Source organism: Pinus tabuliformis, chromosome 3_2, assembly GCF_031772625.1.
Source record: "Pinus tabuliformis cultivar Carrire ecotype Pingquan chromosome 3_2, CPIR1, whole genome shotgun sequence".
Classification (NCBI taxonomy): domain Eukaryota; kingdom Viridiplantae; phylum Streptophyta; class Pinopsida; order Pinales; family Pinaceae; genus Pinus; species Pinus tabuliformis.
This window is the reverse complement of record NC_142302.1, coordinates 298,025,581-298,052,453: the sequence shown is the minus strand read 5'-3', so window position 1 is coordinate 298,052,453 and position 26,873 is coordinate 298,025,581. Positions and strand designations below refer to the sequence as shown.

Genomic DNA, 26,873 nt, shown 5'->3' with positions numbered 1-26,873 from the left:
AATAAGAGAACAAGGAGCTTAAGTGAGATATATGCACAAGACCACCCAGCTGCTAGAAATGGTCCTGTGGGGGATAATTCTGATCCGCAGAGGACTAGCTCAGAGTTTATTGAGCCTCCTCTTACCCTCACTGCCACTGAACCAACGCCATCCTAGCAGTGTCACTTGGTTAAGTCTTTTGATCCACAGTCTTATGTTGAGGCTCCTGGGCATCCCTCTTAGGAGTTCGCCATGGAGGAGTATAACTCCCTCCTCGAGAATGAGACCTGGGATCTGGTCCCCCTTCCTTCAGGAAGGAAACTTGTTCGATGCAAATGGGTCTATAGGACCAAGAGTGTTGCAGATGGGAAAATCATCAGACAGAAAGCTAGGCTAGTAGCTAAAGGCTTCCAGCAAGTGCATGGCATTGATTATGATGAGACCTTTGCTCCAGTAGCAAAGATGGATTCCATACACCTTGCACTTACCATTGCGGCTGCCCAGGGGTGGGAAGTACATCAGATGGATGTGAAGAATGCCTTTCTTCATGGAGACCTATCTGAGGTGATCTACATGGAGTAGCCACATGGCTTCATTCAGATTCATATTTGGTCTATAGATTGAAGAAGTCTCTCTATGGCCTTAAGTAGGCCCCAAGAGCTTGGTATGCAAAGATGGATTCTTTTCTCTTATCACAAAACTTCGAAAGATGTAAGTCTGATCTGAATGTTTACATGCTCAAGACTCGTGATTCTCTTCTTATCTTAGTTTTGTATGTGGATGATCTCCTGATCACCGGCAGCTTGGCTTCAATCATTGCTGCAGTCAAGAGGGCCTTGCATGATAGGTTCTTAATGACGGACATGGGTCCATTACACTTCTTTCTTGGTCTTGAGATCAGCCAGGATGCCACGGGCATCAAACTCTCTTAGGCTAAGTATGCACGGGATCTTCTCGAGAGATTTCACATGACTAACTGCAAGCCAGGGCCGACTCCTTTTCTGTCTGGGGTCCACCTTGAGGATGGAGGTGACACTCCATTAGTTGATAGTACTTTCTACTGAAAGCTAGTAGGGAGCTTACTGTACCTCACCCACTCCAGACCATATCTCTCATATGCAGTAGGGGCAGTTTCTAGATACATGTAGGAGTCACATGAGCTACACTAGAACGCTGCCAAGCGCATCCTCCGATATGTGCAGGGCACCATCGCCTTCGAGATTCACTATGCAACAAGCACTACATTGAATCTCCTTGGCTTCACAGATTCTGATTGGGCGGGCGACAACATTGATTGCAAGTCCATCTCTGGATATTCACTTAGTCTAGGGTCTGGCCCTATTTGTTGGTCGAGCAAGAAGTAGGCTGCTATTGCTCTCTCCTGAGTTGAGCCCGAGTACAGAGGAGTAGTCAACATCATCATTCAAGCTCTGTGGCTGCAACACTTCCTCACTGAGTTGGGAGTCCAGTTCCACCAGCCCACTGTCATCTGGTGCAACAACCAGAGCACTCTGAAATTTTGTAGGGATCTAGTACAGCGACAGTGGACGAGGCACATAGAGATCCATATGCACTACATCAGAGACTTAGTACATGATCGGGTCATTGATTTGTAGTTCTGTCTTTCAGCAGAACAAATTGTAGACATATTCACCAAGGCATTCACTGAGCAGAAGTTTCGCTCTCTGTGCGATCGTCTTGGAGTGAAGGACAGAGTTACTTAGCAATTGTCTTTCCTTCCTCTTTTCTTTTGATTACATTGTATTTTGAGGGGGAGTTTTTCCAATGAGGTTTTCCCTCTTTCCTCAATTTTAGTACAAGTTGCACTGTATTTTGGGTGACATTTGGCTTTAGTTGCCAGGGCCCATTTTCTATTTTTCCCCATGGTGGTGTTCAGGGTGGGTGTTGGAGGTACTACACACCTAGGACCTTCATTATTGGCACATGCAGACACTTACTTAGAGCATGGGACTACATGCAAGATCCTTTTTGCACGGTTTACTCCCTGATTTTCTCCTCCTTTCACTTTGCAACTCGCTAGTTATTCTGCATGATTTACTCCTCCTTTCACTCCGCAACTTGCTAGTTCTCTCTAGAACTTGCTGAAGGTGTTGAGTCCTCTCATTGATCACCACTATGGTGCATTACCTTTGGATCTTCACCCAATAATGCTATATCATGAGCATTGTAAACTATTTTCTGAATGAATCATTATTTTTGTTCTTTCGATTTTATTTTAGTGTTTTTGCTCTGCGAAGTTGTGTGTTCAACCTTTACTAGCTAGATTCATTTGTGTAGGTTTTCTAACACATTTACATTCCTAACAATTCTATCAAATCACAAAATTCTTTTCACGAAAGTTATACTATTCCAGTATGACCAATCATTACTATATCTCATAACAAAACCTTTGGAGAGATATCTATATCACTGCAATTCATAGGAAAAACTTTATTTGTGCAAATCAACCAATCAAATACTTATATGCTAATGTTTAGACTAAGAAGAGATTTAAAGAGGACTGAGATCATTTCTCCCATCCAACAAGAATGGTATCACTACAATTTCTTCCCCTCTGCCTGTTTCCATTTTCATACCTCATAGTGTCTTTGGCAAGGCATTTTGGACCAAAACTCTAGCTTAGGATATTATAGAATCCAATTGTGATTTAGGGATTCCAGTGCCCAACCAGCGCTAAATACCTTATCAGGTAGTGTCTTTCTTCCTTTCCTTAACAACATTTTGTTTGAGGAATCAAATTCTTTTTCCAATCTCCCAAATCAAATGCCTCAATTTCTCCTCATAACCTATGTGATTCTTTTCCAACTAAGATGATTTATCTCTAGTTATGTGAGTACGTGTCCCATGAAGTGAAGCTTTCAGTTAATACATTTTCCCCTTAATTTCTTTGGGTGCCATATCCAACTTATTAATAAGATTTAAAATAAACTTTAAAGATTTAAATTTATGGCTAGGCCTTACAATCAAAGCATAATATTCCAAGTAGTTGTAGTAAAAAGTAAATTACAAACTAGTGAGAGGTATTAAATATACTAAATATTTTTAGTTTCCTTTTCCTTTTCCTTTTCCTTTTTATATATATTTCTCTCTTTCTCTAAATTTTTTTATATCAGAATATTGTTTCCCAATCTTATAAGTTGTACTCTTAATTTTGAATTTTGATATATATATATATATATATATATATATTCTTCTAGAGCTTAATTTCCTTATTTTATTTTTTTATTCTTTATTTTATATTTTTTTTGGTATTTAATTTTGTATTATTAGAATTCTTTAATTTCTCTCACATGTTTTATTAATTAATTAAATGTTTTATTAATTAATTTGCTGTTAGAGGTCATATTAAAATGTTTTTTTATTCAATTTGAAATGTTACTATTAATCTTTGACTTTTGGGATTTTATTTCATTTTTATATTTTTCGACTTTATTCTTAGATGAGACTTTATAATGAATAACACTTATGATGAATTACAATTGATGATTCTAGATGCTTTGAACATAGATTATTAATGTGATTTTGCAGAGAAAAAAAAAACACATAATATGGAAGAGATTTGTAATTAATTCAATTTTTAATATAAAATTAATATGTAAAATTTAAAAAATATTAATAATAAATAAATAAAAATACAATGTGATTCATAAATAAAATATTTCAATATATATAATTAATTCAATTTTTAATATAAAATTGAAAAAATATTAATAATAAATAAAAAAATACAATGTGATTCATAAATAAAATTAATTTAATTAAAATTGAAATAGAAAAAATAATATTATGTATAAATAACTATCTTAATAAAAAGAAAAGAATCAAAATTTAAGGAAATATCTTTAAACTTGGGCCGTCAATTTGAAGTGCCAACCAAAAAAAATAAAATTGTTTCACTCCAAATGCATCGATATTGGCTCTTTAAACTTGGGGCGTCAATTTGAGGTGCCAAAGAAAAAGAAAAATAAAAAGAAAAATTGGTCCAAATGCTTTCCTGTGTATTACTAATGTATAAGATGAAAGGCTCTACTGAAATGAAATCAGTTTTCTTGAAGACAATGGTCGTGATAGAAGTCATTTGATTGTTATTTGTGAACAATACGTACAAAAACTATTTGAAGAGTTGAATCTTTTTTAGAAAAGAAAAGAAAATTTCTACCAAAAAAAAGGTGAAAAAACGAACCCGAAGCGTAGGTGAGCTGTCACGCAAGTAGTCTTCCAATGACTGTTCGTTGGCTTCCAACTCATCACCACCGGTAAAGATAACGACCATGTAATTGATAATTTTATCACCAAACAACGCCTGCAAGGTGGGTAAGGTAGTGGCTTCTTCTGTAGAAAATCGATTTTTAACGGACAGTACCAAAAGAACTCCATGGAGTCCCTCTTTTGCGAGCTGAATACATTTGACGATTTCTTTGCCCAGAAACTCTGGTGTGACATTAGGATCAAAGAGACCTGTAATGGAAAGCTTAATAACTTAGTTTATTAACAAGTTCACAATAATTTTTTACACCACATTCATAACCAAACCGTTGACTACAAATTCAAACTGTGTACAAACACTCATTAATATTAAAAGAAAACCATGCTAAACAAAACATCCATAAACGGAACCATAATACCACACCTAAATGTAACAAATAACCCATAAAGAACTAGCGAAAATTTCGCAACAAATAGCTCATGAAGAACAAGCTAATATTCACGCATTCCGATGCACTTATCTTTGCGTAGGAGGTGGAGTACTAGAGAAAAACTAACTCTTAAATATTGTAATTTAGTAAAGTATATAATTATTTTCGTCTAGTTTACCATGTGTAAACATGAAATAGGGAATAATGGGTTTCTCTCATCAATAAATTTTTTTGCTCATATTAAATAGCTCATTATAATGAAAATGGTAATGGTTTTATATTTATTATTATATTTATAATTAACATTGTGCATTGTTAGGTTAAGTTTTATATCAATTTTAGGATAATTATATAATTATTTAATAAATTTTAAATATTCACTTATTACTTTTTTTTTTTTTGTAAATTTGGCAGTTCCTTTATTTATATTCCATTTTCAGAAAATTTAACAACTATTTGTTTTAGGTGGCCTAAACCAGATAACCCCTGAGCTTTAAAGCCCGTCCAAAATTTAAATAGTTTTATTGCTATCTATTAATACTACTCTTCCTAGAAAGCAAATTAAACATATAAATGCATATCATTAAAAGAGGCCATTTTTTATATCACATTGGTTCACTGAGTCAATCCTCATCCGAGGATATTACCCGGGCTGGTGCCTTGGCACTAGATCCTAGAATCTCGCTCAGCTGCTCTCAATTCTCCACTTCAGGTCTTTCAGGGTCTGTTCAATTCTACCCAAAGCCAGGTTATTTCTGTAGATGTGTATCTGAATTGTCGCTATCTCCCTGAATAGTTCTGCCCTCACTTGGTCCTTTTCCTTGTTCTTGTCCTATGCCTCTACTTCTTCTCCTACAATTTGTTGTCCATGTAGCCTCATTGCCCTTGCCACCACCTTCTTCATTACCCAGTACTCTTGTATGGTTTGGCTGAATAGGGAATGCCTACCACGAGTGTTCTTGGGATCAAACACCATGCTTTCCCACTCTTCCATGGGGATGTACCTATCACAAAATCAATGCATTTATCAGAGTTGTAATATTGTATAAAAACAATTTCCCAATTGCTCATTTTCTTTCCCTTTCCTGTATTTGCTACCTTCGGGCTTTTAATCAAATTGGGTTTAGAGCCACTCCTTTTTTTCGTTGGGGTTTGGTATTTTCTTGGGTTTCTTCCATTTTTCCTCCCGTGATCTGTGCCCTTCCTTTCCATTTTAGTTGACCTCATTGGTTCCTCCCCAGATGAGGTCGGGTTTTTGTTCCACCTATCCTAGGGTCTCCCTCTCTTTTCAACAGGTTTCCTGGAGTCGGCTCTCCTTCCCTCCCCCCTAGGTTGCATGATTGCGTGGTTCCCTTTAATCCTTAGGATTTTCCCCTCCGAGGTTTCTTCCCTTTTGTCTACTTGCTAGCTCCCATCAATTCCTTAAGGGCTCGCTAGGGTCATGTTCTTTTGGGGAATACTACATGCTTCTTTCACAAGATGGCCCCCTCCCTTCCTCGGTGTGAGACCCTCCCACCCAGTCTCCCAACCCTAGAAATTCAGATGCACCATTGAATTGGTTTTACCATTATCGCGAGAAGTTCTGTTATCCTTTTTTGCAGTCTTATACATGTTCCAACTCAGGCTTCCTATTTTCCTACTGAAAATACTTTTGAGTCTAGTAGGAATGTGGAGCGAAAGGACTACATACCAACTTGCCGGACTGCATCTTCTCTCTTCTGCCACCTTCCCTCTCGCCAACTTTCCTCATCTTCGTCTGCATGCAATTTTCTATATTCTTATTTTCCTTAAGTTTTATTGCTCTCTCCCTCCAGTCCCTTGCCTTTACTGCCACCTGTCTCGCTTTGTTATTGCCACGAACCTCTTCACCCTCATCTTGGGAAGCTGCCCTTCTGTCCTTTCTGCTGTATCCTCTCATTAATCCACACTTTCTCTCGGCTTCTCTTGCCATGTTACCACTGTTCTTGTTCTGCCACTTGTTATCATTCTTCTGCTCACCCTCCTGCTCTCTACCCTGCCCTCCTCTCTGTTGTTCTCATCTGTCATCGCCCTCGTACTCTCGGAAGCTATAATTTCTTCACCCTACTTCATCACCTACTAGATTACATGTCTACTCACTTCATTCTCCACATCTCTCCTTTCCCCCACCTGTCCTATTCCTCCCCCTTCCTGGCTGCGCCTCCCCGGTCTCTTGAGATTTTCTATGATGTTCCTGGATCTGGAGTTCCTCTCTCCTTCTTTATCTTTTTCGAGGAGTTGCATTAAGTTTGCCATCTCTTCCATCTGAATTAGCTATGCCTCACTTGCATCCAGAGTTCTTCCACCATTCCTTACAACCCCAATTTTCCAAATTGTTTGCTGGTTCATTTCCTTTCCTTCTCGCATGGGTGGGAAGGATGTAGGTTCCCTGTCTTAGGAGCTTACTTATCTCCTTCATTAACCAGGTGGTTCTACAGCTACGGCTGATTTTTTCCGCTAGTGTTCCTTGCTGGCGTTGTTTGACTATATCCACTACCAGTTTCGCATCTCCTTCTACCTGTAACTTTTGGTATTCCTCCCTTATGGCAATTTCCAGCACTCTTTTCAGTGCATGAAGCTCTTCTTCATTGTTTGTTGCGTTGCCATAGTCCATTGTGTAGATTCTGAGCGTTGTTCCCATGTCATCTCTGAATACTTCGCCAGTCTCTGCCTCTCCTCAGTTTCCTTTCGCTGCCCCGTCAAAATTCAACTTGATGAACCCCTGTTGAGGATTTCTGTAGTAATTGACCTCTTCCATCTCGTTAGTTTGGTGTTTCCTTGCTATCTTGTGTGTCATACTAGGCTTTAGTTGCAGGCATGACATTATTCTTGTCTCTGTAGGGTCAGTTCTCCAATCCTCCTCATACCACCTCTCTGTGAGAATGGTCTCTCTTATATTCTGGATGCGTTGGTTCCATATCTCGTTATTTGCTCTACCATCCTCTTAGAAAATCAGGTGGTTTAGCTCTTTAGAGATATTCCATTAAACGAATCCTATCGAGAGTTTCCAAGCCCTATTCAGGATTGTATTCTGGTAAGGTTTATTCCTCCAATTCTCTATCATTATTTTCATGTTGTTTATGTCTCTGTCACTGATTTCAAAAAGTTGGTAGTGTTTTCTCCACAGGTTTCCACTGACTTTGCAAGCATTGGTTATATTCTCCATGGTCTCTTCCTGTTCTCGGTAGAGGGTGCATCTCGATGGGCCTTGCGTTCCTTTTCTCCTCAACTCATCCCATGTTAGTGCTCTCCCGTGGCTTAAGATCCAGGTAAAGAATGTTACCTTTGGCCATGTTTTTGTTTTCCATATGCTTTACCATATTTTTGTTTCTGGGTGTCTGTTGTATCCTGCTTTTAAATGGTATCCTTTTGCTATTGTGAACATACCTTTGATTCTATTTCCCCATCTTAGAGTGTCCGTCCCTTCTTTGACCACTACTTTCCTTATTGCCATTTCCCTTTCATATATTTCCACGTGAGTTGTTACAAGTACTTTTGGCCAGTCTTCCTTTTGTTTCCACTTTCTCCAATATCCATCCGACTCCAAGCTTTAGTAGTTCCGTACTGTATCGCCCTCAGTTTGGATGGTGAACTGGTGGATCTCTTGGAGTAAAGGTTGTTTGTTGAGTTTTTCTCTCTGTTGCCATGACTCTTCCAAGAAATTCACTTTAACCCCCTCTCTTACTTCCCAGAAGCTATGCTCCCTGATTAGATCCCTGTTGGCTCTTGCCAAGTTCCAAATTGCAGAGCCTTTCTTCTCGGTTTGGCTTCTCAGCTTTCCTTCTGGAGACCTGGGCATCTCGTATATTCTCTCCCATATTTTTTTCCACAGGTCGTCCCCTCCCTGTATTCATCGCCACCACAACTTTGCCCCCATTACCTCGTTCAGGATGTATGGGTCTCTCAGGCCTAGTCCTCCTCCTTTTAGAGATTTACTTAGCCAACTCCACGATAGAAGGGCCCATTTTTTTATCTTACTCGACCATTGCCATAAGAACTTTTTAAACATATTTACCATTTTTTGGCAGATTGTTTTAGGTGTGGCTTGGCTGGCCAATTGATAGATCGGTATGGATTGGAGCATCGATTTTAGCAGGATTGTGCGGCTCGCGATGTTCAGCGCCCTGAATGTCTAGTTTTTCATTCTCCTTTGATTCAATCTTACCCATCAGGGTACCCAAATTAGCAACTCTGTTTTGCTTGTCATTTAACAGGATGCCTAAGTACTTTGTAGGGAATTTCACAACTCTGAATTCCATGGTCTTTGTCAGGAAGGCTTGGAAGGAATCTTGGGTATTGAAGAAATAAATTTCCAATTTTTCTTTGCTTATCTCTGTCCCAGAGGGCCCTGTGAATTCTGTGAGAATTTCCATTATTTTTTACTTCTTTGAGTGTTGTTTGTCCATATAACATAACATCATCGACAAATTGTTGGTGGGTTAGAGGTAGGTCATTTCCCCATAGTCGTAATCCCTTCAGTTGTTCGCTATTAACTTTAGCTTTTATTAGTCTTCCTAGTCCATCCGCTGTTAGGATAAACAAGAACGAGGATATCAGGTCACCCTGCCTGAGTCCTCTGGAAGGATTGAAGACTTCTGTTGGTGACCCGTTTAGTAGTACTAACATAACTGACATAGTTATCATTGACATTAGCTAGTTTATCCACTTGTTGTCAAAACCGTATGGATTTCGGATTTTTTGGAGGTATCCCCAATTAAGTCTGTCATAAGCTTTGGCTAGGTCTAGTTTTATCAGCATCCCTTTGGTTTTTGAATTTTTCAATGATTGAATTACTTCTTGTGCTACCACTATGCCATCTATTATTTGTTTGCCTTTGACAAACCTCGTCTGCTCCTGGTAGTATTGGTTTTAGTCTATTCACCATGATTGTAGCTAGTATTTTGTATATAACATCGCAGAGCACTATCAGTCAGAATCCTTGTTTCTTTTCTGAGTTCTCTGTCTTTGGTGCATTCATTTGGTGCATCGAGACTCTTCTATTGCATTCACTATATCCTGACTCATGAAGTTCCACATGGCTTGATAGAATTCTAAGGTGAATCCATCTGGCCTAGGTGCTTTATTCTTTGCCATATTTTTTATTACGTCCACCTCTGCTTTCGTTATGACCTTTAGGAGTGCCAAGTTTTGGTCTCCAGTCACTATTTTGGGGATATGTTGACTAATTTTATCATTGTCATCCTTTCTTCTGATATTGGGTTCTGTAAGGAGCTCTTTAAAATGATGTACCATCAGATTCTCCATTTCAGCTTTCTGTGTTAGCCTGTTGCCTTGGTTGTCTTTTAGGGAGAATATTCTATTTTTTTGTTAGTGCTACAAATTGCCTTATGGAAGAATTTTGTGTTTCTTTCTCCTTCTTTTAGCCATTAGATTCTCGATTTTTGTTTCCATAAGATTTCCTCTTGTTTTCTTCTTTCCTCCAATTTATTTAGCACTAGTCCTTATTCTTCTGCCACTGCTTCATTTCTCCCTTCATCTATGATTTTCTGTTGTATTCATTTCATTTTTATCTGGAGCATTTCTTGTTCCTTATGAATATTTCCAAATTCTTCTCTGTTCCACTTCTTTATCCTTCCTTTTAATTATTTTAATCTGAGTTGGAGGGTGTGCATTTTATTTCTTCCTTCCATCCCAGTTTGAGTCTCCTACCACCAATTCTTCATCTTTTCTATGAAGGTTGGTTCTCTCAACCAGAATGCCTCAAACCTCAAGGGTCTATTCTGTTTCTACTCATTCATAGTTATTTCTAATTTGATGGGCTAGTGAGCCGACCCTAGACACCAGAGGATTGTTGCTTCATATAAGATATCTTTTCCGATGAAGTGTTCTATTGCTGGGAATCTATTTAGCCCTGATGGTATTTGTCTGCTCCTTCCTCGTCCATTGTTCCATGTGTATTTTCCATTTATGGTTGAGATATCTACCATTTTCAATTCTGCATGAAGGTCCCTGAATCTCTCCATATCTAGCTCTTCTATTTGCAGTCCACCTTTCTTCTTATCTTTTGATGTTGTCATGTTAAAGTCTCCTGCTATCAACCACAATTTTTCTTCATGATGGTTTCCTAGATGTTGAAGTTGGAGGAGGAAGCTTCCTCTTTCTGCTGTTGTATGAGGGCCATATACTGTCAAAACTAGAAACCATTCTCTATTTCTGATTAACTTGAACTTCCCCGTGAGTATTCTTTTCATGCCTATCCATAATCTGTTGTGATTTCTGCAGGGTTCCATAGTATTTCTATGCCTCTCGCACTGCCTTTCACATCTATGGTCATGCATTCATATTTCGGTTTGATTTTGTTTAGGATTTTCTCCATTTTCCTTCCTAATATTTTTGCTTCCTGTAACAACATTAATTAGGGTTTTTCTTTTCTTAGCCTTTCCACGAAGTGTCTCTATTTGCCTTTACTATTAAGGCCTCTTATATTCCAGGATGTGATTATCATTGGGGTGCTTGGCTTGATTGGTGGAATACCGCCGAGAGCGGAACTACTCTCTCATTGTTCACTAACATTTCTCCCATGGTCTGTATCGATTCTTGTATATTTTACCGACCTCTTTTTCCATGTCTTTTGCTTTGCTTTGATGTTCTTGAGTATTATCCTGTTGGAGGCCTAGTTGTTCTACCATTTCCAACTTTCCCTATCCTTGTTTCGCTTGGTACTATTGAAAAGTTTCTATATATATTCTTTTTTGCTCTTCTGGAATGAATCTTTCATCCAGGTGTCAACATTCATTTAGAAGTTTCCGCTATACTTCTTCTTTTGTGCCTAGTTCTTCTCCTCTACTTGTGTCAATTTCCATTATTGTGTTGTCCATCTTCTCCCTCACTTCCTTTTCCTCTTTTTTTGTTTGTTCACTTTGTGCCTTTCTCTTAGTAAGTGATTTGCCTTGACTTGTGTTGCTTTCCTTTCCCTTTTCTCCCTGATAGTCCATTGTTTGGGTCTCATTATCTTTTTTTTTCTTCTTGTAGGCTTTCAAAGTTGTTTGTATTACTTGGCTACGTTTGTTGTTCTTTCCTTCCTTCACTGGTGTTCTCTCTTGTGTGCCTCCTTTCCCCTTTTACTTCTTGGAACCCTTCCTTGTGTTCTTGATTTTTGCTCTGTTGTTTGTTTCTTCACTTCTCTTCTTCTGTGTTGAGTGGGCATTCCTTGAACATATGTCCATACTCATGACATCTTCTGCATCTGAATGGAATGTGCTCATAATCGAGGGTTTGTTTCCATACTTCCTCATGATACTCTAGCTCGACTGTATCTGGGATAGGGTCAGCTATATTCATGTAGACACAAATTCTAGCATATGAGGCGTATCTTCCCTTTTTTGTAGTTTTATCTATTCTAACAAAGCCTCCTATTGTGTTTCCTATACTCTCTAGGATTTATGGCTCCCAGAAATCCATTAGTAGCCCGAATAACCTTACCCATACCGGGGCTGCTAAAAATATTTCCTTATCAGGGTTATAACATTCTTCCCAATATCTCATAAACAATCCAACATTATAATGAAAGTATGGACCATTTTCAAACACTTTTTCTTTATCTTGCAAGTTTGAGAAAATTACCGTGAAGAAGGCTCTTGCTCCCAGCTTTAACTCGACATGGCCTCGAGGTTTCCATTTTTTCTGGATCCATCTGGTGAGGTCCTTTTCCATTGGCCAAACTCCGATGAATTTGCATATTAGCGCATGGTTTTTCATGTAGCTTCTGTATCGCTCCAGTTTGTTCATCGGGATTATAAATCTTGGTTTCTCCGTCGCACGTGTTAAACATTTTCCTTTGTTGCCTGCCTGCCATTGTTCTCCAAGGACAGGTCCCGATTTTCTTGTTTCTTCTACCTGGTTGCTGGTGTTCTAGCCTTCCCCTACCTCTGCATCTCGATCAGAGGGGATCTCTCCCCTCCTCTCCTCCTCTTTCATTTCTAATGGTTCTTGGTTTCTGAGTCTATTGTTTGCTAGAGTGTTTGGTTTTCCTGTGCCGCCGAACTCATGGCCGCCTGACCATTAGGGTTGCAGAGCAAATAAGGATCCTAAATTCTCCTATATTACATTTTTATTGTTATATTGTTAAGTAAGTTAGGATTTTTTCTTAGTTTTAATTTATTATAATTTTTTTTGTTGAACACTATTATATTTATTGGTTTATCGTCATTTTTAAAGTTTGATTCATAGTATTTGGTATCATAGCTCATGATCTTGTTATTTTGCTGCTTCAAATAGGTCATCCTAGCATTTTTGTTATAATTCTTTTATGGACGATTTTAGATGGGGAAAATTAAGGAATATTGAGGGGAAATCTTGGGGAACATCAAGTTCTAGATCTAATTGGTTCTCTATATCTTTGGAAATATTTTGGAAGTTAGGGTTTCTGAATGTTCCTTAAGTTAGTCTCAAGAAAGTAAGTTTAACATTTTTTCTATAACTTTCCTCCTAGTAGGTTTCAAATGATGAAGCATGAAACATGTTGATGAGAAATCATAGTTAACATCTCATTTAAATTTGAGATCTTAGTTTGAAATTGGTTTCAAACACTTGAGTTTGGAAATTTCACTATAGATTCCTTCTTGGAGATTTAAGATGGCAAAATTTCGATTGTATTCACGGCAAAGTTCAAATATCATCTAGTTCAAATTCCATATCATGATTTGTTATACTTTTGGAGTTATATATTATGCAATTGAGGGTTTATGAGGGATCTTGAAATTTTCTTGAAATAAGTTAGCTTGTTATTATTGTTATAAATTATGCTTTAAGCTATGAAATATTTAGGGACCTTAGAAGACATATAGTACTATCTCAAATAGAAATTTTGAAATAACATTTGAAGAATTGGACATCTAGCATGTTTTTCACTTTCCCTCATGGGAAGAGGGGAATAAACAACGTGTTTTGGGAAAGTCACCATAGCATTTACTTGGCACATAAAATTTGGGTTATGCTTGTGGAGTTTTAGAAAGGATGTCTAAGAGTGGTGTGGATCAAAGTTTTAGATTCAAGAGAGCTCAAATCTTAAATATATATGAAGAAAAAGTTTAGTCCTTTAGATATTCCCCAAATTAAGGTTTTAAGGGTACTTAACTTACACGTGACCTAACCTTTCATTATAAGATCCATTTTACTTTTTTATTGAAGGTTGTGCTAAAGGGGAGTGCTATTGATATTATTTAGCATGCCTTCAAAGAAATCTATTACACAAATTAAAACTCTTCAAGGCTCATCACGGAGTGGTGAAGAAAGTGAAGGCTTAAAATTTATCTTTTCCTAATTAGAGAAGAAAGTTAATGAAATCGATGATAGTATTTTGGAAGAGGTGGATGAGATGACCCCTTCCTAGTGACCTAAGTGACCATGCCTTCAAAGAAATCTATTACACAAATTAAAACTCTTCAAGGCTCATCACGGAGTGGTGAAGAAAGTGAAGGCTTAAAATTTATCTTTTCCTAATTAGAGAAGAAAGTTAATGAAATCGATGATAGTATTTTGGAAGAGGTGGATGAGATGACCCCTTCCTAGTGACCTAAGTGACATAACTTCCTAGTGACCTAAGTCTTGATTAGATGATCCATTTTTCTTGGGTACTGAAAGTCATGATAAAGAGAAGCGCTTTTACGATTTTACAACATGCCTCTAAGGAAGGCTACTATACCAATTAAACATACTTAAGGATCATCCTTGACTCATGAAGAAGGTGGTGACTCAAAATTTACGTTATCTCAATTAAAGAACAAAGTTAATGAAATGGATTGTAGCAACACTCATTTTCACTTCAACACTCAACCTCATTTGTTCATGTTAGAAATATGTTGCTTACTTAACTATGGATGATCCTCATCCTAATCAACTGAAACACCATTATTTCATATTTTAGAAAACATTATAGACTTAAATCCTTTATGGATGCCACGGGGGCTTCACTCAATGAACCTATGACATATCAGATGTGTTCATGGCATACTAAACAATACCCCTAATTTGACTATATACTGGAAAATACCTCCAAAACTCACATTATTTAACCCCTACTCATACGAACCCAATACACCTTCCCAATTTAAAAACCCCTACTTTCACTACATATTGTAGGTATCCATTTTTTCATTAACACTTTTTATACCCCTTTATATTTTTTCATTAACTTTGAGCTACATTTTTTATTCATTCCAATATAAAAACCCTTTACCCCCTATTATATGCTCAATATATTATGTCATTTTTTCCTCAAAATATATCCCCCAATATGAATGCACGTGGTATGGTCTTTTTCCCCTAGTGAAGCCCCTGTGATGGATAGAAAGGACATCATTATGCACTTTGACACTCCATTTGGACAATTTCCATAGACAAGCTACACATCTTCTTTATAATTCATACTCGACTCCATAGATTTCAAATTGTGCCTCTTCTTCTGTGTGTTTGATATTGTTGTTTTCTCACCATGCAACCTTCAATTCACTTCAAACTAGATCACACCTTTACAGATCAAGTTATTTATATTTAAGTATCTAGATGTGAGACGACACCTCATATAATTCTAATTAGGGTGGATGATGTGCCTTGGATCCCCTTACGAGGATAATACCATGGGATTCCCAAAATCCATTGGAGAAAGCTATCATATTAAGCAATTTGACACCCAAAATTCAAATACCAGGGAAGGAATAAATATCCAAAAGAACTCGATGCTAACTTTTCATAACTACTCAACCTTAATTCCTAAACCACCAACCACGTGCTATGACCAAGTGACAGGAAGATGGTATAAATAATTGTTTTGAAATATCCCTTAGCTCTAGGCTCAAAATAATCAAGCACTTATGACAATGTTCCATGACCTCAATAATTCGAACAACTATCATCCTAGCACCCTAGTACCTTTTCCTATCAACTAACATGCATTTCCAACAATTTTATATAACCTTTATCTGACGAAAATTTACCCATCATACGAGAAAACTTCATGTTATATACTTAATCATTATTATCCATTCGTGGTACCCTAATATTCCGATATAGTAAACCACTCGAAATCACTTCCCTTATGTGTAACCATGGTAAATTCGAACTATCCATACCATATTTTGATATTCTCCTCCATATTGAAAGGGGTATAATAGCATATGCTCCAGTATGGTATGCATGACACCTACAGGGTCATAAGGTCTAATCTATTAGTTCTTGCTTTCATTGTAACAACCCCCTCCAAAATTCTAGCTTACATCTAAATTTCAGTGTACTTTGATCTTGTAAGCTGTCTTTTCTAGTAGTAAGTGTTATCCTATGTACATCCTTTATTTGTCTAGTCCCTTTGTGAAAAAAAACTAAAGCGTCGTATTTTGGCATGGGAGGTATCACACATCACAATAGAAGAGTTATGGTTCATTTCAAAAGGCCAATTTGGTGTTGATGGGTCCTATTTATCATATATATATGTATTATAATTATCCCAAATGTTTCATGCACTCTCGCACTAGTGTTATTACCGTCATATCAAATTGTATCTCAAGTCTTGCACTTGGAGGAGAATGTTGTCTTCTCATCAAAATAAGGGGACCATGCTCAGTGTCTATTGTGGTGTTGTCGATTGTTCTGAGTGTGCAATCATGACCAAGTCCTACCTTGATTTCATCTCTTCCTTTGAAACTATGTATTGTGCAGTATCAAGCCTCAAACATTCATCATTGTCCTTTAGAACTGCGTAATGCATAATTCTTGTCTCCAAGGACTACTCATTGCCTAATCATAATGCACAATCCTAGTCGCTTGACCTTTGTAACTACACAATCAAGGCTCTATATTAGTCTCCTTATCCATATTGTGCAATCCGAGCCTGGATCCTTCCTCCTTGGCTCTGTAAATTGTCCAACTGTGTAATCTACTGGACTCTTTATCTCCTGAACTATGCATTGCACAACCATAGTGGGTAAGCCTGCATCACTGTGACCCTCAATTATGCAGTCTCCTTGCCTAGGCTTCGTGTTTTGCGCATTGCACGGTTACAAGCCTCATCCCCTCACTCTTATCCTCTAGAACTACACACTAAGCAAGTTCTAACTGAGTCAGTGATTTTCATGAAGCAAGTTAGACTAGCAGAATGTTTACACTGATGTCGTTTGGTCATGAGTGATTTCTAGTTGCAGTTACTATATATTGACATGAAAATATGATGATACAGGAGGAGAAGAAGGAGATTATTCTAGAAGACACTTAAGAAGTTGTAAAGAGAAGTTAATCCTTGAACGAGAGGATGAAGTGCTACTAGATTGTGACAGATGTTGAAGATGAAAATCATAGTGGAGACTCCCTATCTTCAAGCCTTATGGAAAAGGAAGAGGAAGAACATCAACCATATATTAATAAAACACAATGATAGGAATAGAAAGAATGGTTGACATTGCCACATCATCATCAAGCCCATGTCATCAATGTTATGTCATGTCTTGTCAAGGTGTCATATGAATCATCATTTCTGCATCATTTGTGGATGTAATTATGTAATTTTCAAGATTATGAGAAATGTAATGTAAAGTGGAAGCCCAAGAGTCACCTATCGAATATTAAAATCCATCTAGAAGTCAAAGAATCTCATGGAAATTCTAAAAGTTAGTTGGAAGTTAAAGAGTCATGAGCATAGCCCAAGAGGTACAAGGGCGGTGGATAGTCACATCATTTGTTATATATAAACTCTCATCACTCAAGAAAAGGACTTTTCAACTTGGCTCCTACCACTAGGCATTACAGAGGAAGGTATTTCTTTTGGAGAGTAAGTGGTATCTCTAATGCTCCATTATTGGAGCTAGTGATGTTAATTGTATCTATGTATTATGGAATGTTTGTTTAATACTTGAACCTTATTGAGCCATCACACTTTCATGCATATATCATAAATATTGTAAGACTATTATTTAGATGTTTTCAATGTATGTTATTGTTATTTTGTACTAAATAAATTGAACTATTTCGGTGGCTTTGGTGCTTATTTTATTGAATGTGTCATATGTGCTTTAACAATTGTTATTGTTATGTGAACTATTTCGCTAGTTGTTTAACGATTCCTTCATATATATATATATATATATATATATATATATATACACACACACACACACACACACACACACACACACACATGTGCTCCTATTTCTTGATTATATTAGTACTAATAATCTTCTCTTAAAGGTGCACTTTCATCTCCCTTTAGTGAAAGAACCTTGATACATTCTAAAATTGAACATATCACTAGGCATATTGACTTTTTCATTCAAGAGTACGTGCTCATTACTCTCTTTTTCTAACCATCATAGGCAAGGAAAATATTTATGGATGATGGTAGTCGGGCCTTATTTTTGGAAGGGATCCTATACCAAATAGTGTGCGGTCTAATTGCGACTTCACATTAGGGAGACCCCTTTGCACATTGTCGGGTTCCATCACCGTTAAAATTTTGGAAATCAAAGGAATGTTGCCACCTTTTTATTGCTGAAAATTTATCTCATACTGACCATTCATCTTCATTGCAAGGAAGTAACACATGAGGTTCCATTCCAACTCATAATTCTAAAATAGGAGGGTCCTTTCAGTCTGGTCTAGAATAAACCTTTGAATTTACTTATGATCATCTTTAGGAAATTTGGCCCATTACTTTTCATTTTGGGAGAGCCCTTGGTTTACTACTCATTGCTCACAGTCTTCCTCAAAACCCAAGAAAGAAAGAAACAATGGGTGCTGGTGTATTGGTTTCATCAATGGAGGATCTGGTTTTTTCCACTTGTGAGGAGTTAGTAGACTCTCACAGAGAGATAGTTCGAAAAGAGGAACTTCCACCTATTGAAGAAGGTCTAGAGGTAGATGAGGGATATTTTTTTAGTTTTTACAAAGAACAATTGAGGGAAGAAGAACCACCTAAGTATCATGAAGATTTTCATGGTGAAGGGGAAGACTCTTCCGATTCAGAGTGTTAGGCCTACAAAATTTCATGCACTTTCACTTTCAATGCCATCATTTTACCCTCATTCCATAACTCTATGGCCCCATAATCCTACGTTAAGTAACCATTTTCATGATTGTATGGGTTTATCATTATTATTTTCCAAGTCATTGATTTTAAGTATTTTAAGTGAGTTTATGATTAAATATTAGGATATTAATATATTTATGAGTTTTATGATATTGTAGGCCTACTTGGAGATTCTAAAAGGGTCCTACTTGGTCACCCAACCACAAAATCGAATTTCAAATTCCAATTCATGAAGAATTGTGGAATAATTGTAAAAGATGTGGATCATTAACTATGCACATTCAAAGGAGAAAAATCATGGATGAGACAATTTTGAGAGGATTTGTATCTTACATTTTTAGGAGATTGGTTGTAAGCACAAGAGATAAATGTGGATTTAGGAGAGATCGAAGGATCTATATTTATTGAATAGTTATCCTCAATTTTTGTATAAACAGCAGTGCACCCATCATACAAAGGGTAGCTAGTCGTTAGAGGTTAGAGGTAGCTAGTTGTTAGTTGCTAGTTAGAGGTTCCAAGTTCCATCCAAGATGTGATTTCTAAAGTGAGGATAGAGAATTCTTGTTATATCTTGTAACTCATTTTATGAAATACATACTGCGACTTTGATCTCCAAGATGCGATAGTTGTTCGGTGTGTTTTCTGAGGAATGGAGGGCCCCCATAAACCACAGTTTGGATACCTTTTGTACATATTGGTAACATAGTATAGTTATGTTATTCCATTTCTTTTCAGCAAGTGTGTTTTCATTTTATGCAAGTGTGTTTTTCCTTTCAGGAAGTGTGATTTCATTTCAGCATGTGTGATTTTGATTTCAATTCTGCAATTGTAATTTCATTTCTACAAGTGTGATTTCATTTATGCAAGTGTTGTGTGATTTCATTTATGTAAGTGTGATTTCATTTTCAACCAAGTATGTTTTCCTTTATGCAAGTGTGATTTCAATTTCTTTATGTTTGGTTTTGTTTGGATTAGATTGATTTAATTTGATTTGTAATTAGTTTTAATTGCATTAGATTAATCTATTCTGATAAATAGCCACCTATTACATATAGTACATGTATATCTCATCAGTTCTATGAACCCCGGGTTGAAAATTAATGGTAGAGATTTATCTCACAATTAAATCACCCAACATAGAGCGTGAGGAGGTAGGAGAACAATTTTTGTCAATGGTCGGTCCAAATAATAAAACAAAGGTGGAATATCATATCGATGATTTCTACATGCATTTACGCATGTTGGAAGTATGTTTTGATGATGTTTCTTGTAGATTGTTTCTGTATACTTTGGAAGGGATAAGATCAGTATGGTATCATAATATTCCCTCTAATTCAATCGATAGTTGGAGGGACTCTAATAAGCAATTTTTGCAAAAGAAATCTAATGATAAAACTCTCACCATGTTATTAAAAGATCTCGGTAGTCTTAAGATGGGGGGCAAGGAGAAAGTAAAATATTTTAATCAAATATCTACCTGTTTATTGAACGACTTCTCCATGAATATGTAACCCCACAATTCCATCACAAAATATTTTTATATAGCTTCCTTTCCAACTAACATTTCTATATTTTTCAAAAGAGTTGCAAAGGACACTTTGGCCTTGAACTTTGTAGAAGCTATCAATGTTGAAAATTACTTGCAATCAATTGGAGGCATTGAAGATCCTGATGAATCTAAAGAGTTCAAATAAACTGGTAAGAAAACTAAAGCCTCCAACACTAAGGATAAACAGAAGGATTGTTTCGACATGGAAATCTTGACCAAGCTTTTTAAGTTGCTCATAAATGAGGGGTATCAGAATTAAAGAGGAGGTCAAGTGAGGAATCCACCACTAGCATGAAGTCTTTTAGGCCACCTTTCTTTAAAAATAAGAACAATTATTAACCAACTTAATATTCTCAAAGTTCTAACGTTCAATGTTAAAAATTTGGGCATGGCCAGTATTTGTACCTTTCATCAAGAGAAACATTTAGAAAATACATGCCCATAATGGATCAAAACATGAACAATATGATGACCAATCTTGTTGACACCTTATTAGCAGAAGAAAAACCTTAGTAGAGTGAAGAAGTGAATGAATCTATAATGTTTGAAGAAAGTTAGGGCGTTGGACACTCATTGAACATGTTTAATGTTATATATAATGTTTATATAAGAAAAGTGCTCATCAACCATGAGTGGGCGAAGCTCTTTCCTAGCAGTGAACTAGTCGTTATAACTTCAGGAGAAAAAAACCCATTTTTGAGCAGGAACGAAAAAATAATTTGTTGTGAAGTATTTTACCACAATCCAATTCAGCTAAAAATTCATAGAATTAGGGAGGAAGTGCTCAACCTACTAAGAAAACTTTCAGCAACAATAAGGCTAAGTCTATTACTCCTCAATTTTCAAACAAAGATGCACCACCTGATATGCCAACACAACCCATTAAGGTTGAAAGTATTCATTGAAACATGGTCGATTACATGAAGAGAGCTTGTTCCAATATTTCAATCTTTGAGCTTGAAAAAATAATGGGACAAAAAAAACTCCTTATCCAAGAACTCTCATCACACTCTTTGGAAGGTAAGTTCTTGCTTCTCTACTAATGTCCAATAACTCTTGCTATATGATCGAATATGTATTTAATGGTTTCAATTTGATTTCTAACAATCTCTCTCCTCTATTTATTTGAACTTTCAAAACTTTTAATTATAATGTCCATAATTGTTTATTTGATTGTAGTGCATCCGTGAATGTCATGCCATTATCTATTACCAAGAAAATCAATGCTAAAAGGGAAAATATTGATGCATGAATCATATAGCTATATAGATCATTTTTCTGGGCCATTGGTGAAATTTGCAATGCTCTCATTTGCTTGTCATTAGACCACATATTTTATTGGTGTATAAAGATTATGTTTGTGACATTCCTGAATCCTATGGTCTACTTATTAGCAGAGACTGGTCCATCAATCTACAAGGATAATTTGCAATAGACTCGTCACATTTATGGATTATGTATAAGGGTATCAAAAACCAAATTCGAGTAGAAAGTGAGCCCTACATGAAACATGGCATGACACAACTTGAGGTACATAACGAACTAGTAGGGTTTGCAAAAATCATTTTCTAGAAGTTGACCATTAATGTTATCTAGCACAACCTTCACCTATCCAACTAGATATGTAGTTGGAACTCCCTCCTTGAATCCAACTAGTGTGATTGACTCTTGTATAGTAGATGTAAATAGTGTTATTTTAGGACATAGTTCTAGTACTGTTAATATTTGGACATTATATTTTGATGGTTCAAAAAAGGAAAAGGGATCTCGAGCTGGATGTATTTTAACAAACCCGTGACACAACAAACATCTCATCTCTAGTCTTTTGGATTTCGAGTGTACTAACAATGTTTTTGAATATGAAGCACTCATTCTTAGTTTAAACAAATCCATCGGCCAAAAATTTCAAGCACTCAAAGCAATAAGAAACTATGAAATTGTTACATGATAGGTAGAAAATACGATAGACTATGTATCACCTAATCTCAACAATTATCAACAATATGTATGGCATTTAATTTCATATTTTGAAGGTTTCAATATTATTTTTATCCCTTGAATTCACAATGCAACTACCAATACCTTAGCAAATGTTGCTGCTATGTTGTCACCTTTAAGGCATGGATTTTTAGTTGAGATTATTTATAGGCCATCTATTCATGATTATATTACTAAATTTCACGTTTTCATTTACTACTTGTAGATAATGGAATTTATGGAAAACAATGATCTATTTGACTACATATTTATTGATGAAGACGAGCACGAAAAGGCATTGCATGGGTCTTCTCAAGAAAATAGAGGAAACCCGATGCATAAGGGCGTGGTATCGCTAGAAATGTTGTACAACCTAAGGTCTTGTTAATGAAAATTCACAGAGCTCCACACTTTCACACGAACAAGTGAAATTTTGCATGAAATAAGATCCAAAGTTTGTAATTCTTGATACTTGTTGCACACGTCAAGAGAGACAAGACTTTATCGGCCCTTTTAGGGAATATCAAGATGTGTTCGCATGGACGTATGATGATTTGACAATTTATGATACATGAATAATCCATCATGTGATTCTCATTAAGGAAGGAATCAAGCCTTTTCAGTAGAAAACAAGAAAAGTTCATCCTACTCTTGAACTCCTCATTCAGAAAAAAATAAGAAAACTACTAGATGCTCAGATCATTTTTAGATTTACTCATTCAACATGGGTCTCCGATCCGGTTACCGTTATGAAGAAGTCTAGAGGCATACACCTATGTGTTGATTTTCGCAATCTGAACTAGGTTTGGACAAGGATAATTACCCAGTCTCGTTAATGGAAATTATTTTACAAATAATATTAGGGTCAAAGATATTTTCATTGTTCGATGGTTTTTCCAGTTACAACCAAGATCTGGTGGTGGAACCCGACAAACTTAAAGCTACTTTAAAAACAATGTGGGGTAGATTTTCCTTTAAAATAATTCCTTTTCGAATCATTAACACATGAGCTACTTTCCAACTTGCTATGGAAATTTCATTTCACAAATTGATTGGAAAAAGACTTGTGGTTTAAATAGATGATGTGACAGTGTTTTTGAAGAAGAGATTCGATCACTTACGTCATCTAAGGCAATTTTTTGAGCGATGTCGCAAATATGGATAGGAGTAAATCCTCAGAAGATACTTTTCACAGTGTAAGAGGGAAATATGTTCGGCCATATTATCATAAAGAGTCGGATAAAAGTGGACCTAGAGTGGGTCAGAATCATCGCTCAAATTCCCTTTCTAGTCCGTAAGAAAGAAATGCAATCCTTCTAAGGGGAAATCAATTCCATTTGTAACTTCATCTCAGGTTATGCAGAGATAGTGAAACGACTACAAGAGATGATAAGGAAGGACACAGTTTACAAATGGGACAAAAGGGAAAAAAAAAATCATTGTCTCGTATTAAGCAAATGATCACAGAAACTCCAGCGCTATATAATCCAAATTTCGGTGAGGATTTCCTATAGTATAACTTTGATTCTCACACTTACCTTATAGTCATTCTTACACAAAAGGATGATCAAGGGAGTGGGTGACCTTGTTATAGACATATTTGGGCACTGCAACCCCAAACACATATGTCCATAAAACCAAGGGCTTCCAAGTCCCTAAAAGTGTTATTTCATACCCTAAAGGAGCAAGGTCACCAGATTACATCATCTCCTAGAAGTTCTCCATGAAAAACTACTTAGAACTGGTCAAAACTGGACCATACACACTGCTCAGTGCTAAGGGTGCGATGCATCTCACTTGCCACATGAAAAAAGTGCGATGCATACTGGAAAGCCCTTCTGTAGGGTGCGATGAGCGAGTGAAGACAAATGGTAGAAGCAGTTTGCTAGGTGGAGACCCTGAGAATCTTCTAGAAGCTGCTCATTTGACACTTGCCTCTCTGAATTCACCCAGGGATGAGTAAGAGATCATGAAATATCCAAGTGGAACAAAGAAGTATCAGAGAGAAGACACTAATCAAAATCCCAGATGCTGACTCACCCCCTGCAAACATCTATATATGGATCCCTCATCCCAGAGATCCAGAAGGTTGGAATTTTGTAATTTGCAAGGAAGTGCTATTGGTTTCTCTTTGAAGACATTGTTGGGTGATATTGCTTTGTATTAGGTGAAGAGGGCTTTCATCCTGGGAGGATGGCATTGGGTCAGACCAATGGGTTGTAATCCTCTCTTCTACTACTTCTATCAATAAAGCTATTTGAGTTTTCCTCCATATGCTTGTATATCTCTGAATCTTGTTTGTGTATGCATTTATATGGGTAATGTACATCTGATCCTACATTATTTATGGTTATAGATCTCTATGCTTTGATGTTATTTGCTTCCTTGACTCTACAGGTGTCCTTTGAAGCGGGACAAGCAAGAAAGGAGTGGTGAAAGCTCTATCAAAGGAGAGAGGAAACAAGAAAGGAGACTAGCGAAAGACCAAGGTTGGTACTCTCTGCTTCTCTCTCATCTATCTCTCATACAGGAAAACACAAGTAACTTTAATCTGTTTGTTTCTAAGATAGCTACCCGTCTTAGTGGGACTAGCAGCTCTGAATGGACACTAGTTTTCCCGATAACAAAATGGCGACTCCACTGGGAAGTGAATAGTTTGATTTCTTGTCCATATTTGTTTGCTTCATAAATTATAGACGGAGCCTGAAGTTAAGCCAACTAGCCTTCAAACTGCATTTTCTATGCAAGTGCAAAGTAGATCAACGTTGCTTCAGTCAATCTCTGGGTTTTTTTATGAACTGAACAACTGACTTGCAAACATCCTAAGTGCCCTGGTGGTAGCTCAAGTAACCTCTTTAGATCAGCCCCTATACTTTGTATTTACTAACTATCATTAGCTCATCGTAAATCCTTGAACTAAGCTGCAAACTGTGACCAAAGACCAAGTGAAAGTCTCGTCCCCGGACCATCGCACTATCTCCTTTTGATAGTCTGGATGCATTGCACCTCCCGTGTGCAGTAGGTGGGATGCATCCCTGTTTCCCTGTGTTATAGGTGCGATGATCAGATAAGATTGTTTCTGCCTCCAAATTTTGGTTTTTGCTTCATTGTCTTCAGCTTTATTCAGGAGTTTTGTTGTCTGTGATCAGTATACCACTGTTGAAACCCCCTTCCTTTGCATTATTCAGCCTCCATTGTACAAAGAATTGTGAATGTTTTTATGTATTTTTTTCCATTTACAGTTCTCCTTTACAAAAAGTAGCTTAATCGAACTGTCGTCTTTTGATTTGAAAGTGTCGCAAGTGTTGTTTTTAGTCAAAGAAAAGAATCCTACTCTTTTTTATGGTCGATTACACTGTTACTCTTGTATTTGATTTGAATTAATAGTATTTCAAGTGTCGAAAGCAGTTTTCAAATTGAAGTTGAAAGTGTCGCTCTTAACCTTCCTTTGATTTTTTGAATTCGAAATCGCAAAGTGTCGTCTTAGTCTTCCTTTCATTTTTGAATTTGAAATCACAAACTATTGTCTTGTCTTCCTGTCGTCTTTTGAAGAGAAAATTGTTAGTACTGTCACTTTGAGAGAAAATATAGTTCAGATTTGTACTTAGCATTCTTTTTGTCACTCACACATTAAGAAAGTGGAAAACAAATACATGCATGTGCATTTGCATTTAGACTGCTTGTTGATTTTGATTTAGGATAGTGCATCCACTGTGTGCTCTCTGCTCTATGTTGAAATAATTTTTCTTCTCTTTCCTTAGTAGCTAGGATTTTCATTACAAAAAGAAGAGTAAACGACTGTTTATCATCTTAGATTGCATATTTAGGAGTTGTATATCTACATCATGCGGTGAACCTTAAAGGAAAACTTCTTAAGAAATATCAACTGTAAAATAAATTCAATGAACATAAAAACGCTTTGGAACCTAACGCACAACATCTAGAAGTCTAGGCTAGAGATGCATTCCAGTGTCGTAAAGCCTGGTAACTGTCACTTTCATCGTAGGTTGGGTGATTCCTCCTCTTTGAGACGACAAGTGCCAGTACGGACTTGTGCTCCCACGTACCGTCGAGTATATATTGGGAGAGCACAATAGGCTATATCCTTTATACTTAGGAAGTCGTGTCTGCTGCCTTATCGATTGCAATGCATTGAACACAACATTCAGGAAGATTGACTGCCATACCGTAAAAAGTATTCTGCAGTTTTGCGATTGGTTCGGTAATCCCTTTGTCTAGATTTCCAAAGTAGTCTCTTTCATTCCTTTTCAAACTCCTTAAAGGAAAAGGTCCATCTGAGCACTTGTCACTTCAGTCTCATTAAAAATCGAAGGCGACTAGAGTAATCTTTAGCTTTTTCTCGACTCTTAAAAATTGAAAAAGCAAGTTGTGTCAAAGTGTCGTAAAATTTATTTTAATCGGAATAACGTCACTGTTCCCTCGTTGATCTTAGGTTGAGGAAATGGAGTCTACCAATCAAGGATTTCCCCTTGGGGGAAATCCTAGTCCTTTCTCCTCTTGGAGAGATGTTGGTGCACCTCATATGGTCACATTGTCCCTTCCAGGACTAACAATTGGCCTGCCAGTATGGATTTTCTTGACCTCTGTCGTTCAAAGCACCGTGATTCCTGAGCAATCAAATCAGCAACTAGATGATCCT

The 26,873-nt window shown here is 36.9% G+C and overlaps 1 protein-coding gene and 1 long non-coding RNA gene across 8 annotated transcripts in view; one reads left to right on the top strand and one right to left on the bottom strand.

Annotated features, from left to right (window-relative positions):
* Positions 1-26,873, bottom strand: part of LOC149180757 (immune-associated nucleotide-binding protein 9-like) — a 294,625-nt gene that overhangs the window by 144,330 nt on the left and 123,422 nt on the right. For both annotated transcript variants that reach the window (XM_089416279.1, XM_089416278.1), the window contains exon 2: positions 4,184-4,458. In XM_089416279.1, the coding sequence (XP_089272405.1) occupies positions 4,184-4,458 (275 nt within the window). The remainder of the gene's footprint in view (positions 1-4,183; positions 4,459-26,873) is intronic.
* The window catches only part of LOC149180758 (uncharacterized), a 100,839-nt gene that overhangs the window by 50,830 nt on the left and 23,136 nt on the right, over positions 1-26,873 (top strand). For 2 of the 6 annotated variants that reach the window (XR_016256962.1, XR_016256964.1), the window contains one exon: positions 16,846-17,562. The exons of 2 other annotated variants lie outside the window; for them this stretch is intronic. This is a non-coding gene — a long non-coding RNA (uncharacterized LOC149180758). Of the gene's footprint in view, positions 1-16,845; positions 17,563-18,845; positions 19,335-26,873 lie in introns of those variants that run through there. 2 more of the 6 variants (XR_016256965.1, XR_016256968.1) reach the window with 2 other exon arrangements.